At 34.9% G+C, this 17,129-nt stretch overlaps 1 protein-coding gene across 3 annotated transcripts in view; it reads left to right on the top strand.

Annotated features, from left to right (window-relative positions):
* The first annotated feature begins 3,398 nt into the window (after positions 1-3,398).
* LOC123563217 (beta-1,3-galactosyl-O-glycosyl-glycoprotein beta-1,6-N-acetylglucosaminyltransferase-like) overlaps positions 3,399-17,129 on the top strand; it is a 44,527-nt gene continuing 30,796 nt past the window's right edge. Inside the window, exon 1 of one of the 3 annotated variants that reach the window (XM_053530145.1) lies at positions 3,399-3,874. In XM_053530145.1, the coding sequence (XP_053386120.1) occupies positions 3,819-3,874 (56 nt within the window). In that variant the 5' untranslated portion in view covers positions 3,399-3,818. Of the gene's footprint in view, positions 3,875-8,324; positions 8,531-13,397; positions 13,529-17,129 lie in introns of those variants that run through there. The other 2 variants (XM_045355900.2, XM_045355899.2) reach the window with 2 other exon arrangements.

A 17,129-nucleotide genomic window follows, 5' to 3' on the forward strand; every position in this document is an offset into this window, starting at 1 on the left:
GATTTGTTCTTGTATTTAATTGCTGGTTTGAAAATATTTAAGTTTTAAACAAAGTTTAGCTCACCTGAGGCAGAAGTGCTCTAAATGAGCTGTTGTGATTACCCTGTATCCTGCAGCTGTCATCATGCATCATCCATAGCGCATTGTCAACAGTTTGACTGTTAACATTTTGGAGGTCACAATTTTGTCCTAATCTTGCACTTAAAAACTAGGTCACCAGGTCAGTTAATAGGAAAACCTTGTTAACACTCTAGAGGCCACTTTTTTTCTGAATCATCCTTATGAAACTATCAGAATGTTTGTCTCTATGAAGTCTAGGACAAGTAAAACTGGGTAACCTGAGGTCAAAAAGTAAGCGACCAGGTTAAACCATAGGAAAACCTTGATAATACTCTAGAGGCCACATTTTCTATTTGAGCTTCTTAAAACTTTGTCAGAATATTTGTCCTCTATGGAATCTAGGTCAATTATAAAAATAGATTACATAAGATTAGAAATAAGATCACTATTGAGATCAAAGAAAGACCTTTGAGGCCACATTTTCAACTTGATAATCATAAAATGTTGTGGTAAAAACTCTAGGTAAAAAACTATGTCACAAAGCCAAATCATAGAAAATGATTGTTCACTCTCTAGAAGCCGCATTTACTATTTTGATCATCATAAAACTGTCAGAATATGTGTCTCTTTGACATCTAAGTTGGGTTCAAAACTGGGTTGCTGAGCCACTAGGTTCGAGCATAGAAAAACCTTGTTGATGCTCTCGAGCATAAAATGATGTCAGAATGTTTGTCTCTATAAAGACAAGGTTAGGGCTAATCATAGAAAAATTGTTGGCACTGTAAATGCCACTTCTTAACTTGGTCATCATAAATGTTTGCCTGTATGCAATCTAGGTCAAATTCAAAAGTTGAGTACTTGAGGTCAAAAACTGTGTCACTAGGTCAAATAATGGAAAATCTTGTTAAATGATCTACTAGTACCTGATTTACATAAAAATGGTCTAAATGTTCATCTTTGTGAAAACAAGGAGAAGTTAGATACTAGGTTAACATTGGTTAGCCTGGGAATCTTGTCTGACAATTTCTAACTTTTTTACTACCTGCAAATTGATAATATGAGAAACTTGATGAATGCAAACTAACACTAATTAGCGCAAATTAAGTGTGATCTTTAATGCATAGATATTAGGTATGATTTCTTCTGACAGCAGGAATATTATCAATGGCTTCCCAGGCTAATCTTGGGCAAGAACTGGAGCAGATGAGCATACAGGGTCTTCATGTTCCTCTTGTTTTTACTAGAGAAACTTTTCATGGACAGAAGAAACAAAAACAGGTTAGTGGCTAAGAGAGGTCTATTAACCTTTGGCCTGCTGGGGGCAAGTGATTCTGCCTTTGCGACCAGTGCAGACCAAGATCAGCCTGCACATCCATGCAGTCTGATCATGGTCAGCACTGTTCGCCATTCAGTCAGTATCTTTTTGGTAAGCACCCCTTTTAACAGTTGATGGTACAGTTCAAATTGAAAGATGGACATGTTCATAATAGCATGGTAAGGGTTATGTGATGTAGTAAATGTATCGTTATTGATTTTGAACCAAATTAATGATTAATAGATCTTTTCATTGATTATGTATGACAGTTCTAAATTATTGAGGAACTTTATTTAGCACGGATTTATTTTTGTTGTTTGTATAGGAACTTGACTCCAAACAGATCAATATTTAGAAAATATTTTGATGTCAGTCATTGTAAATAATTGATAAGTGAAAACATTTAGTTCCAGGAAGTTTTAGGTATTAAGTATTTGAAAACACATTTTTGATCTTGTAAAATGCTTATAAAACCTTTTTACTCATTTAGTCATAGGGTAAATTAATGATGGTAATAAGTGTACAGTAGCACACAGAACACTTAAAGGGGTATGCCGTCAGATGAACATCAAAGTTTCCAAAATGTGAAATGGATATCAATGTATACTAAATATCAAAACTCATGAGTCACCTTTATTTAAGTTGATATTTCATTAGTATGATATGAAAATTTAGCTGAATTCCTTCACAGCATATTTCAAATGTGTGGTTAACACACTAGAGATCTTTTGTGTGTGTTCTACAGACAACACAAGTGTAAAATCATTAAATACTTGGTAAAATCACAGAATTTCTTAATTTTTTTTCTTGTTGTTTCACAATTTCTAGCTAACAGATTGTGACAAATTCAACCGGAATTTGGGTGTGTCCCTTTAGATACTCTAAATACATTTTCTTTCCATCACTTGCATTTTCAGCTTCCATATTTCAGTGTATCTTCTTCCCCATTTATCACAAAACCTCGCTTAAGGATTTGTCTTCTGTAAAAGGCAGACATCTTGCAGTTAGGTTTCATGCATATCAAAGTTCAAGGTCACTGTAGTAAGGTATTGTATTGGGCAAGCTTTTGAATTTCTCCTGAATGACTACCACTATAATAATATCAAACCTAACATAGGGAGTGGCCTTTGTAAAGGGCAGACTGTCAGACATGTTTTAATTAAGGGTCAGATGGCAAAGTTCAAGTTCACTGGGTTCCGATATTGATATAGTATTTATCAAAGATTTATTGACAGTTAAATTCTCAGTTTCTCAGTATTTTCTTTTCTGCATCTATTCAGCCTTGTGCATGGACCAGTGTATGTGAAGACAGTTTCTGGTCCACTGACCTTAAGGGTCAAGGTCTGTAGGGATGATTTGTGCATCTAGACCCTAAAATGTTGTTTGTCAATCTTCTACTTATATCTTTTTTTTGATGATACTAGATATTGTCTCAAAGTTTCCCACTCTCCTTTTATGTCCCCCCCCCCGCTATCCAAACACACATCTACCCCTCTCCTTTCCTCATGGCTTAATCCCCCCTTCACCCCCCCCCCCTCCCCCCACAACGCACACACACACACAAAGTAAACTTTTTAGATATTTATTCTCAAACTTTTTCATGCTCCATACTCTTACAACTTCTTATTTTATCTTACTTCTTTAATTTTTCCTCCCCATTTCAGCCAGCCCCCATTCCCCCATACCCTTTCACCCCTCCCACTACACAAACAACTGATTGTTGAAAACGGTATCGTAGGTAGGTCCCTTTAAGTAGTTGTAAACAGTATTGTAGGTGAGTCCCTTTAAGTAGTTGAAAACGGTATTGTAGGCGAGTCCCTTTAAGTAGTTGAAAACGGTATTGTAGGTGAGTCCCTTTAAGTAGTTGAAAACGGTATTGTAGGCAAGTCTCTTTAAGTAGTTGTAAACGGTATTGTAGGCGAGTCCCTTTAGGTAGTTGAAAACGGTACTGTAGGCGAGTCCCTTTAAGTAGTTGTAAACGGTACTGTTGGTGAGTCCCTTTAAGTAGTTGTAAACGGTACTGTAGGGGAGTACCTTTAAGTAGTTGGAAATGGTACTGTAGGGGAGTCCCTTTAAGTAGTTGGAAACGGTACTGTAGGTGAGTCCCTTTAAGTAGCTGTAAACGGTACTGTAGGGGAGTCGCTTTAAGTAGTTGAAAACGGTATTCACGTAGGTGAGTCCCTTTAAGTAGTTGAAAACGGTATTCACGCAGGTGAGTCCCTTTAAGTAGGGTGTTTGTCACACTTGTTTGCTGACATTCTCGGTTATTTTTTGTATCTCGGTTTCCATTTATTTTTTTTACTTTACTTGCATTTGATAAATGCAGCAGTGTCACAGACATGTCCTCATTTGTCAAAGATGTTTTTATTGCGGTTCTTGCCTGCCTTGGATCATGCTTTAATCTTCTTCATAAAATAATAACATTTTGTGTTTTCTTATTTATATGTTAAAAAAGAAGTTGTGTGACGTGCATTCAAATATTGGAATATCTCGCTGCTGGTAAATTTTAATATTTTTGAATTTTCCGACATATATTAAATGCATATGTATGCAAATTTATGACCACTTTATGTACAAAACAATGCTAATTATAATTACATATTATTCTAAAGATCTACAAGGGTGGTAATTTGAAGTTACTAAATTCAAAAAAAAGATTTTATTTTTTACTTTTTTCTAATGTGGAGAAAAAGTTCTTATATGGAATTCAGTTTCAGTTATTTTAGACAGCGTTATTTTTCTAAAGTTCAATATTGGCTTTATTTGTTGTTAGGTTGTTTTAAAATTATCTTTTAGGATGGCTTAGCTGTTATAAAAGCACTTTTTTCCCGTTAAAAGTGTAAAAAAACAACCCAGAGGTCAGATTTGTTCACCATGAATTTTAAAGATTTCTTTAATAAAGCATCTTTACAAATGTCAGTTATTGACGTTAATTAAAATCATTCGTTAAATAATTTTTTAAGATTCATGAAGTACCTAATTCCATATTTGATTAATATAACTTTTATCTAGATCGTTACTGCATGTATTGTAACCTGACAGATTTCCTAATATGTAACTAAGTTCTCTGTTCAATTACCAGAAAAGATTAATTGCACCGATCTCGTGATAGGTCTTACGTTTTTGCCTCCCATTAATTAAAAGAAGAGTAAAACACTAGTTAATGGTGCTTTCTGCTTGAATGAATTAATTTCACTACGGCAGTCACTGGGCAGGTGTTTGTGATAAACGGCCGGATCAATCAGTTTAATGACTTACATCAACGACTATCTTAAGGTAGTTAGGCACCGTTATTTAGAAAAGTTGGGAGACCTTAATGTTGCGGTTCACCGCCGGTGAGAAAAATAAACAAACAACTTGTTGAAATACATGGATAAAGCCATGAAATGGTCCGTCATCAAGAAATTAATTGATTCTTTGGAAGTATAGAATCAAAATAATAGCAGACTCGGCTTGATCGAGTCTGTTCATGAGTATAGTAAGATGAAAACTATGAACGTCGTGCATTTTCGGGGGAAGTGTTTTAACAAGTTTCAAGTTTCAAGTTTATTGGCATAATCAGCAAACAATTTGCCTTTGGCCATTTACAAACAAAAACATACTATGGCAAAGACACATATACATACACAAATCATAATGGATACTTAATACATGGCTGTATACACATTATTACAATATACATTTAAGAAACAGCTAAGTTTTTCAGGGCATTTTTTCTTATTAACATGCAGTCTTTAATATATTTAGATATTTTTATCTGCAAACCTTTACTTTTTGTAGACATAAGCGAGTTAAATTTCTGTATACAAGGCCAAGATATGCTTCTAAAGTATTTTCTACGAACTGTTCTGAATTTGTCACAACATAACATAAAATGATATTCCGATTCAACTGCCTTTTGATTGCACACTATACATAGTCTATTTTCTCTTACTGTACCATTATATCTGCCACTTTCTATACAAAGGTTATGAGATGACAATCTTAATCTAGAGAAATATTTTCTCAAGTCATCATTTGTAATATTACAGAGATAATCTTCAAAAACAAAATCATTTTTATATTTACAATAGTAGTTTAGTTTTGGCATGTTATGTATGGTTTCTCTCCATTCTTGAATATGCTGGTCACGGATTCTGCGCTGTATAGTTGGGAAGTAATTTACAGTTCTATCAAAATTAAGTCTTGTGTTACTAAAACCTAAGTGATCAATCACAGAATGAATTCTATTTGCCCAACAATTTGTTTGTACATGCTGGCATAGGTTATTATACATCTTAAAAGAAGGCGAGTCCCTATTTTTCATAAGTTTCAGCCAGTATTTTATTGATCTTTCCCTGCAAATTACTGATAACGGAAATCTACCCAATTCACCAAGAACAGCACTGTTTGGAGTTTGATGTTTAACACCAAGTATATATTTACAAAATCTGACATGAAGTTTATCCACACATTTAAAACTGGTACTATTATAAATCCCCCATACTTCTGAACCGTACATCAATATTGGTACCACCATTTTGTCAAACAATGAGAGTTCAGTTTTAATATCAAAATTAACTTTATCAAACAATGACAAAAGGTTATGATAGGCTCTTAGGGCTTGATCATGTAGAGCTTTTACAGCGCCTGACATATTACCAGTGTATGTGAATTTTACACCTAAGTATATGAAATTATCTACGATCTCAATTTTTTCACCATTTATGACAAAATCAGGATAGACATTTTGTTTACGCTTTTCAAAAACACATACTTTCGTTTTATCAACATTGATTTTCAAGCCCCACTTTTGTGAATACTGATAAACGCTATCAATTTGTGCCTGCAGGCTTTTAGGATCAGTGGTAAACAGTACAATATCATCAGCAAATAATATCATAAACATTGTTAACATATCAAAATCCCTGTCTGTTAACAAATTAATATCTAACTTATCAGTAATATAATTTATAAAAAGTATGAATAAAAGGGGAGATAATGGCTTTACTTTGTCGCCATTAAAACAGGTATTTTTTATGATACATTTATTTTACTACACAATACAGGTCATTTAAAATGTTTTAAAATGATGTAAAATTTCCTGGTACTTAAACAGTAAATATGCGTAAAGCAAATACGAATGTCTTGTCAAAGTGAAACGCATGTGAGTTTGTATAAAAATGCAGTGCTCTAAATATTTTGTATAGGATTGAATAATGCTAGAACTTCATGTAGCTAATGATTTTTTTCACAATAAGAAAATTGCGGTATAACAGATCGTATTTATAATAAAAATTTACAGAGAGAATCCAGCAGGTATTTTAAACAGAGATGTTTTGTGTTGCCCCTACAAAGTGGAAGTCCTCCTTTTCAGCTTTGAAATTGCCACGTAACGCAAGAGTAACTTGACGCACACATTGATTCTGATAAAAGCAACCACAGAAACGGTGATATTTCAATTCCTTGATTTCCCCTTTCCGAAAAGAAAGGTGATTCAAACAAAATACTAGTTCACGATACCAGATAGCCATGAACAAATAACAACACGTTATCTTCCAAATTAGTTCAAAATGGCTCTAAAAACGCACCAGACAGATTTATTAGGGATGCTTGTGCACAAAACAAAATAAACTATGTTACATATCATGTAAGCACTTTCCGCAAACGGACCGCGTTTGGTCTTTTTGATAGCTGCGCACGTGAAAATGTCGGTGAAAAAAAAAACACCGTATAGATGCAAATGTCGTAATTGTGTATCTTAAACTGTCATTTCCTAAAATATCTTCATCAAATTTAGTAGATGCGAGCAAGTTCATATGATGATAAAGACTCATGCAAGGTTTCATCAATTTATATCAAATACTTTTTGAGCTAGGCGCGTCACAAACTCAGTTTTTCTGACGGACACACGGACAATACCAAATCTATATGCCGCCTCCACTGAGTGGTGGGGCAGAAAAATTACACTCAGTAGGAGCAAATGTGATTTGCACCAGGTCCTACAAGGTCTACAAAAACCTAAAGTATTCACGATAACTCGTGTATATATAGCCACTACTATACACTCATTGAATGACTTGCCGCTCAATAATCAAACTATTTACCTTCGGCCTTGGAAGGTTCTAGACATAGAACAATACCATATGCACCTTTAGATGACGGTATGTTGGCACAGACTATGTCTGCCGGCAGATACTTCCGCCATTGTCAATTTTAAAGTCAGACTAAAACTCGGTGCAAGTGACATGTTTATGTTTATTCCGGGGTTTGGTTGTTCTCATGCTGTGCTTGTTTAACGTTCAATGACCCTAGAAACGATCGCTTGTGTCCAATTGATGCATGTGATTCTTCTCGTGAAACTAATATATGACAAATTATTCACTGTGACATTGTCACATGCTTTATTTTTGTGACTATTTTGAGAACGTCTGATTTTCTGTTTACGTTCGTAGGTTACCTACGTACGTACACCCTGCCACGAAATACTTATGACGTGTTGATAAATGATGTCTTGATATGCTTTAGTTTCCGGAGTTGTCCGGTAATCAGTGTGTAAATATCATTATGCTCTGACCGATATTTCTAGGGACCGCCATATAGCTCTTCGACAAATTTGTAGTGTTTATGGAGAAGTGGAATCTGGTGGTACATGTACAGATAAATTACACAGCTATGCTCAGCGTTCCGGAAGAGTTATATCTGGCATATATATGTCCTTTTATGAATCGTTTTCCATGTATCATTCGGGCCATTCTGCGGAACTAGTGTAATGCATTTGTTGAAAACCAAAATTGTTGAATCCATCATAGGAGATAATTGATTTGTGACAATTCTAACAGCCAATATCCTCCTGTTTCTATAGCAACAGTTTTTTTCCAATAACGTTCTCCAACAAAACTTTTGCCTATACCATTATAATTCTGCTTTCAAAATCTGCAGCCGCTAAGGACCGATTGTTTTGGAATAAGTATAGTGAAGTCTAATAAATCATGGAAGAAATAGATCTATATAATAAAAGTGTTCAAAGACAGTTGCGATATTTTATAGATTTCTTTGAATCAATAGGCTTGTGAATACGTTTCCAAGAAGGATTGCATAAAATATCCAATATGGACATTCGCTATTTATCTAAGGATTAAGTAAGATATAAGCTCAGTTTAAGTTACGTGAAAGGTAAGTTTTTACTTTTGTTTCTTGACTACTTCTGCTTTTGGACTAGGGACAAATATTATGTAGTGAATCGGATTTTATCTGAGAGTTGGAATTTATTTCATTTTTTCCGAATATTTCACTTATTTCTACTTTGATGTCCTTTTAACTAGAATATTCTAAGTCTCTATATGTCGCTTAATCTAGAGTTAATACTCATTATTAAATCAAACTGAGATGCTCTTTTGACAGGCACAAACTGTTTGAATAAAAGTCTTATTAGTTGTGCTTCCAAAGGATGTTTCAGATTTTTTTTCAACTATCAGAACGAGTGTTTTGTAGCAGCCTCGGAAGGTGTCTCCTTGTTATAATTTCTGTTCCTTTGAAATCAGGGAGTTTATTGAATGGACATGTATCTACATAATAGTGTTCGTGTCAAGCATGAGGTGTAATTTGTACCTTTCATTCCCCCTAGTGAACAGACTTTATACAAACGAGTATACTATTATTTGGCTTCGTTTCAAAGAATCGTACTTTTTCTCTTTAAAATATTAATGTTTCACATAGTGTCTACTGTGACATATCCGTATAACATCGATTCTTATACCGATATCTTAGAAACCCAAAAGAGAGTTGACAAAAAGTGCATTTATATATGTATATAAATGTTTAGAAAACCAACGATCAGTATGTACTGGCTCGTTTTAACAGATTTGCTAATGTCGTTTGAAAGAGAGAAATCAATGTTTATTTTTTCACAACTGAAATGTGAAGAATTTTAAAGTAAAGTACAACACTTTCCAGATGGCCACTTCGTACTTCTCAAAATGATGGCTGGAACGCCTTGACAATTCGAAATTAGTGAACAACACAGGGGGATACGTGCAATTGGCCGTAAGACTTCGACGTCGTACGACTGCTGCGAAGCAAAGTCGCTCGAGCGAGATACGATGGTGACACGTCTGTCGAACTGACTCGTGGCGTTCACTACTGCAACCACTATACCGGTAGTGTCGCGCTTCACCATCATGAAAGGGACTGTACAAAAAACAATAACAACAAAACGCGCCAGACATATTTATTAGGAATGCTTGTGCACAAAACAAAATAAACTATGTTATATATCATGTAAGCACTTTCCGCAAACGGACCGCGTTTGGTCTTTGAAAGCAGCGCACGTGAAAATGTCGATGAAAAAAGTATAAATGCAAATGTCGTAATTGTGTATCTTGAAATATCATTACCTAAAATTTAGTAGATGTTTAATTCCCCATTTCATCCATTTTCTTCTATTCTCGCAGTAAAACCCAAATGAACTTCTTGGCAAAACTAAATGAAAGAAATCGAACGACATTTTGAGGAGTTACATTCATATTCTATTCTTTCTTTCTGTATAGTTTCTCAAACCTTATTTCAAAAGCAGAGAGAAAGAGGAAAAATAAATTCAACAAATGCGTGAGTATCGGATAACCAAATCTGCTGACTTGTGGAGACAGTAAACAGTTTTCAGAGCTTCTCGGCCTATAGTCGCTTATTCAACTTTCAAAATCTCACACAAAAGTCTGTAACCACACACCTTAAATAAATATATTACAATATTAACATGACTGTATGTCTGTCGTTACAAACCATCTGCAATACATATCTAATATCTAGTTTTCTGTTTACAAGACCTGAATTTTGTGCTCTCCCGGTCGCGGAAACTGATGACGAAAAAAGCTAAATTTGCCAATTTTCAAATCGCTGCAGAACATTCCCTGCAAATGATAGCACCAAATGCTACACGGTTTCATAGTCCGGTAACACTGTAAAATCTGAAAATAACCTCAAATATATGTGCCATCCGTACCGTTTTTTCACTATTCCAGTTTTCCTGAGGCCCCTGCTAAAATGACAACTCCATTTTAAGCTAGCTCAGCTGAGGCATGTATTCGCATCTGCAAGTCATTACGTCATAATTTCAAGATCAAGGCTACTCAACTAATTTTCTTTCAATAACTGAAACACAATTCTTGCCACTGAAACTTCAATTCTAGCAATTATTTTAGTTTCACAATGTATCCAATTGCAATCATACGTAAATTGCATCATACTCGCTAATTTGACCCCCACCCCACCCACGAACTCTCTGCAATTTTTTCGACACATAACCAAGCCTGAAAACTGTTTACTGCCTCCTATATACTATAGTACTCGGGTTACGACTTTCCGACGACGGGTTTAAATACATTATTAACTATTTCAAAATTATCCCGTTTTAGCACAACTGTTTTATACCAAGTATTATTTGATTTATGCAATAATGAAAAATATCACGACTATATTATAGTATATTGTTATAGGCTCAAATTAAATAATTATTACTCTGATTCGACAAAACAAGCTTTCTAGAGATAATGATAATTTTTAACAATAACTTTCCATTAAAATTTAACAGGGACCAGTTCCTGTGTTGAGTCAGTATACAAAAACAAAAGTGCAATATTCAGGTAATACCCTTGCATATAATAAGTTCGTCATAAAATTCTAACAATGTTGTCGTTAAGTCTTGTAAATATATATCAAGTTTTGGTTTATATGCAATAAAGAATTCTGGGCGCAAATAAGTTTACTTCTATCATTTTGGCCTATGAAATTCATTTGTGGCTGATCAGTTAATTTAATTTTCCATTCATTCACCATTATTTTTATTTCAGTATTTTTGCGTATAAGCCCACTTGGGCCTCCCGTCATATATCTCCTTTCTCTTGTTCTCTTGTAAAAAGACCTTTGTTCAAATGATTATATTAATTATGTAATTTATATAAGGCTACACATTATACTTATTAATTAACTCCAATGAAGTAGCCATTTTCCATTGTTACAAGTGATGTTTTATCGTGATGTTGTAATGTATGCTCACTGATGTTTCGAAACATTGTGGGACTTGTGCAGAATGTAAATAAATCTTGGAAAATCTTGGCAAAACCTTTCTTACATGTAAAACTTGACACCAAAATCATTCCCATATTTTTCAATGAAGGAATAGCTGATACATTAATATGATAACATGTTTGGTCGTAATATTTTCGACTTCCTTTTTCAAACATCTAATATCAAACAAAAATGTCCAACCTATTTTCTTGGGATGGTTCACATTACGAACTAGAATGTGTCTGTGTGACACAGGGTATGCCTTCGCTGGTACTTTTGTCATAAATAAGGGACAATAATTCAAATGTTAGCAGTCTTAAGGGGGTATAGCCTCAACAAACATTTTATATAAAGGATTCATTATTCTAGGCCCTATACTTTTTGAGCTATGAACAGCACAAACAAAAAATCCACTATTTTGACTATTTCATAGGCCGTAACTCTGTAATTAGCGCTAAATTCTCAAGAAGATGGTCAAGTGTGCAAGGTCACATCATGATAAAGACTCGTGCAAGGTTTCATAAATTTACAAAAATACTTTTTGAGCTAGGCATGTCATTAGGTGAAAATGTGCAACTTTGAAATAGGGGGTGGAGCCAGACGAAAAATAGGAGGTGCGCAAGTTCATATCATGATAAAGACTCATGCAAGGTTTCATCAATGTATGTGGAATAATTTAGCTAGGCGCGTCACAAGGCAAAAAAATGTGCATTTTTTTACTATTTCAGGGGCCATAACTCTGGAAATAGGTGGCGGAGCCAGACAAAAAATAGGAGATGCGCATGTTCATATCATGATAAAGGCTCGTGCAAGGTTTCATCAGTTTATTTCAAATGCTTTTAGAGCTAGCCGCGTCACAATTTTTTTTTCGGCCGGACCCAAGGACGGACGCACGGACAAGACCAAATCTATATGCCCCTTCCACTGAGTGGTGGAAGCACAAACATTACACTCAGTAGGAGCAAATGTGATTTGCGCCAGGTCCTACAAGGTCTACAAGAACCTAAAGTATGCACCATAACTCGTGTATATATAGCCAGTAACACACACTCATTGAATGAATCAAACTATTTATCTTCGGCCTTGGAAGGTTCTAGACATAGAACAATACCATATGCACTTTTAGATGACTGTATGTTGGCACAGACTATGTCTGCCGGCAGATACATCCGCCAGTCAGTTCTGGTTTTGATTGTTCTCATGCTGTGCTTGTTTAACGTTCAATGACCCTAGAAACGATCGCTCGTGAACCACTGAGGCAAGTGAGTCTTCTCGTGAAACTAATATATGACAAATTATTCACTGTACTATTGTCTTGTGAATGCTTTGAGAACGTCTGATTTTCTGTTTACGTTCGTAGGTCACCTACGTACGTACACCCTGCGACTTTGAGGTGCAACGAAATACTTATGACGTGTTGATATACGCACTGTTTGAAAGGATGTTTTAATGTGCTTTAGTTTCCGGGGTTATGCCCCGTAATCAATTTGTTTAAAGCATTATGCTCTGACCGATGTTTCTAAGAACCGCCATACCTTTTTGACAAATTTGTAGTTTTTATGGATAAGTGGTATCTGGTGGTATATGTACAAACAAATTACACAGCTATGCTCAGCGTTCCTGAAGAGTTATATCTGACATATATATGTCCTTTTATGAATTGTTTTCCATGTATCATTCGGGCCATTCTGCAGAACTAGTGTGATGCATTTGTTGAAAACCAAAATTGTTGAATCCATCATAAGAGATAATTGATTTGTGACAATTCTAACAGCCAATATCCTCCTGTTTCTATAGCAACAGTTTTTTTCCAATACCGTTCTCCGAGAAAACTTTTGTCTATACCATTATAATTTCTGCTTAGAAAATCTGCTGTCACTAAGGACCGATTGGTTTGGAACAAGTACAGTAAAGTCTAATAAATCATGGAAGAAATAGATCTATATGAATAAATATGTTCAAAGACAGTCGCGATATTTTATAGATTTCTTTGAATCGATAGGCTTGTGAATACGTTTCCAAGAAGGATTGCATAAAACATCCAATATGGGCATTCGTTATTATCCGAGGATTAAATTAGATGTAAACTCAGTTTAAGTTACGTGAAAGGTAAGTTTCTTGACTACATATTATCTGCTTTGGATTAAATATGTAATAATGTACATTTAACAAATATTATGTTTATTTGCGAAAAATATTCACCTATTTTTGGTGACATTTGCAGGATATCCGCCATTTTGAAAAATGTTTCTTCGAATATTGCTTTCTAACAAAAGCTTTGCCAAAAATTAATGCTAAAGAATTAAAATATGGCTAATAATGTACCATTTAACCAAATATATTATGCTTTTTGCGAAAAAAAAAATATTTCACCCTTATTTTTGGCTGACATTTGCCTAAAATTGACATAAGATTTACAATGGGGTAGGGGTAGGTAATTTCAAATATCTGTTAAAGTAGATTAGGTTTGGCTTTGATATTTTCCTGACTTACACATATAATGTTAAGCTATAAGTAAAAAAAACTTTCAAGATAGCACTTTACATTATCTAGAAAATATAAATTAAAACAAAAAGAACAAAAAATATCAAAATTCGCCACTTTTTAACAGTTTTTTCTTAATAAATCTCTTAGATGCTCTGTGACCCCTACTTTTTTCTTTCCATTTTGAAGCATTTTTGTAGATCTAAATACGTTTCTTCCATTGACAATAAAGTAGGTGGGGTAATTATGTCAACATGTAAAAATTAAAGAGATTTGTTAGTGACATTTATGCTTTTATAATACTGACATTACCATATATTCATATTAAGCTGTAAGAACTGAAATCCCTATAAGATTAAGTAGGATATTATATGTTTTATAAAGTACCAACATTTTTTTCAATTTTACAAAATTTCAGAAATGCGTAAAGAGTGGGTGAAGAAAATACCCTATAAAATTAAAACGAGTTCGGTGACCTATGTTTTTTCAGCTCTTGTTTGTCTTAGAAACTAATGTTCTTCAAGCTCACAGGGTATGAAAAAATTCTTAACGTTAGAAAAAATTCGCTCGTACATCCTTAAGGATGGGAGTTTCAATTGTCCAAATATTTCACTAAAATCTACTTTGCTGTCTTTTGTAACTAGAACATATTTCTTAAGTCTTTATATGCCACTTATTCTAGGGTGAATATCCATTATGAAGTCAAACTGAGACACTCTTTTGAGAGGCACAACCTTAAACTGTTTGAATAACAGTGTTGTAAAAGTCTTTTCAGCTGTGCATCCATAGGATCTTTTAGATTATTGGAGCCGCGCCATGAGAAAACCAACATAATGGCTTTGCGACCAGCATGGATCCTGACAAGACTGCGCGGATGCGCAGGATCCATGCTGGTCGCAAAGCCATTATGTTGGTTTTCTCATGGCGCGGCTCATTTCAACTCTTACAACGAGTGCTTTGTAACAGCCTCGGAAGGTCTCCCCGTACTTTGGCTCCTTGTTGAATTTCTGGTCCTTTGAAATCGGGGAGTTCATTGAATGAACATGTATCTACATAATAGTGTTCGCCTCAAGCCGGTGATACGTGGCATGAGGTGTAATTGTACATTTCATTCCGTCTCATGAACAGATTTGAAGTTGTATGTATATTTCTAGCGCGTATTAAATATTCTTTTTAAAGGATCTGTTTTTAGCATCATGTTACAGATAAAACAATGATGGAAAATGTGTTTTGTTAGTTTAAGTGTTGCATTCTTAACTATTTAGAAATATTGAAAGTTATTTTATATAAATATTTATTTAACATAATAAAAGTTAGTATTCATATTTTTTTTCATAATTCATAGAGATCTGACACTTTTATTATTTTTATTAACATAGAAGCCTTTAATACAAGTGCTCAAACCCCTTTTTGTTGTTATACATAACGCTCGAAATAAAGTTCGTACATTTTCAGGGCCGTCACCGAATTTGAAAAAAGTGGTCCGGCCTTGGGACACCGAGGGGAGGGGGATTCCCACCCCCTCCAACCCTCTTTTAAGGGGGGATCGGGGGATCTTCTTGAAAGCGTTTTCGGTTAAGATATTCAGTAAATTTCATAATATCTTTAAGACTAAGTATTCAATATTTACCCAATTTTAGCAGATTGCTATAAATGTTGATGAATGTTTTTATAGTTGAGACATATGTCGGCATTTTGTTTGATTTAAAGTAATTATCTAAGATTAGTCCAAATATTCAGAAGAAATTAGCTTTCGTCTAGTTTTTTTACGATTACTCTGCGAAAAACACAATCGTTTCCAATTTTTTAAAACATACGGCATGTTTGTTTTTATTTAAACAAAAATAATTATGGATTATAAAACAAGAGGGCCATGATGGCCCTATATCGCTCACCAGAGTTGATCTGGCCTACTGACCTAGTCTTTGACTCCACGTGACCCAGTTGAACTAGAAATCATCAAGGCAAATATTATGACCAAGTTTCATATAAAGATTGGGTCAAAATTGTGGCCTATAAAGTGTTCACAAGCTTTTCCTTTGATTTGACCTGGTGACCTAGTTTTTGACCCCACATAACCCAGATTTTAACTTGACCTAGAAATTATCAAGACAATTATTCTGACCAAGTTTCATAAAATTGGGTCACAACTGTGGCCTCTAAATTGTTCACAAGCTTTTCCTTTGATCTGGCCTACTTACCTAGTTTTTGACCCCACATATAACCCAGTTTCGAACTTCACCTAAATATCATCAAGACAAACATTCTGACCAAGTTTCATAAAGATTGGGTTACAAATGTGGCCTCTAGAATGTTCACAAGGCAAATGTTGACGCACGACGGACGCCGGACGACGCACGCCCACGGACGCCGGACAATGACCGGTCAGAATAGCTCACCTTGAGCACTTTGTGCTCTGGTGAGCTAAAAAATCGATCTATTGAAGATCCGTTGAATAATCGTTTAATTATAAATGATTAATCCAGTCAAGTAGAGTCTATATGGCCGAAGTTGTTTCACACCCGCAGGCGATCATGCTCTTAGTGGATAGACAATATTTCGGCACTTTTGATCAAAGCAAAAGATGAAATTTAATACCAAATAAGAACTGGTACGGCCCATTACGGCCGATATAATACTCAGCCAAAAAAATGGCCCGGCCGTGGTCGAACCGCCCGTGACGGTCTTGATTTTATGTGGTCAATCCCTCACACAAATCACAGGTTACCGCTTTACTAGATGATACAACACCTTTCATACAAACAGTACATGGAAATTTAGGTTGTCGCCCTTTATTTTCTTTAGTTCTCGATGTTAGTCCTGGGTGAGGATGCACATCACCACTTTTTAGTAGAATAAGTAGATTAGTTAACTTCAGATTATGTTTTGTGAAGTATCTGAAGCTCATTTTAATTTTCCTTTCGCCGGGTACGAAATGGTTGCCTCCCAGTGTTATATCAGTTGTGTACGAAAGGTACGAAATCAGTTCATAGTGTTGAATTTTCACTTGTATAACCGCTCGTACGTGTTTTTACGATACGCAAAAACAAATCAGAAAGAGCTAAAAAGTACGCAAAAGAAAGCACTTGCAAATCTGAAATTAACCATTTGCAACTTGTTTATTGTTGAAATATTAGAAGCTAAAAATATCGTTACCAGCGGCAGTTTCATTACGTAAATTGTTTTGGCGGGAGTCTATTTTTAGATTATGCATATTCATTTCATT

Source organism: Mercenaria mercenaria, chromosome 2, assembly GCF_021730395.1.
Source record: "Mercenaria mercenaria strain notata chromosome 2, MADL_Memer_1, whole genome shotgun sequence".
Taxonomy (NCBI): domain Eukaryota; kingdom Metazoa; phylum Mollusca; class Bivalvia; order Venerida; family Veneridae; genus Mercenaria; species Mercenaria mercenaria.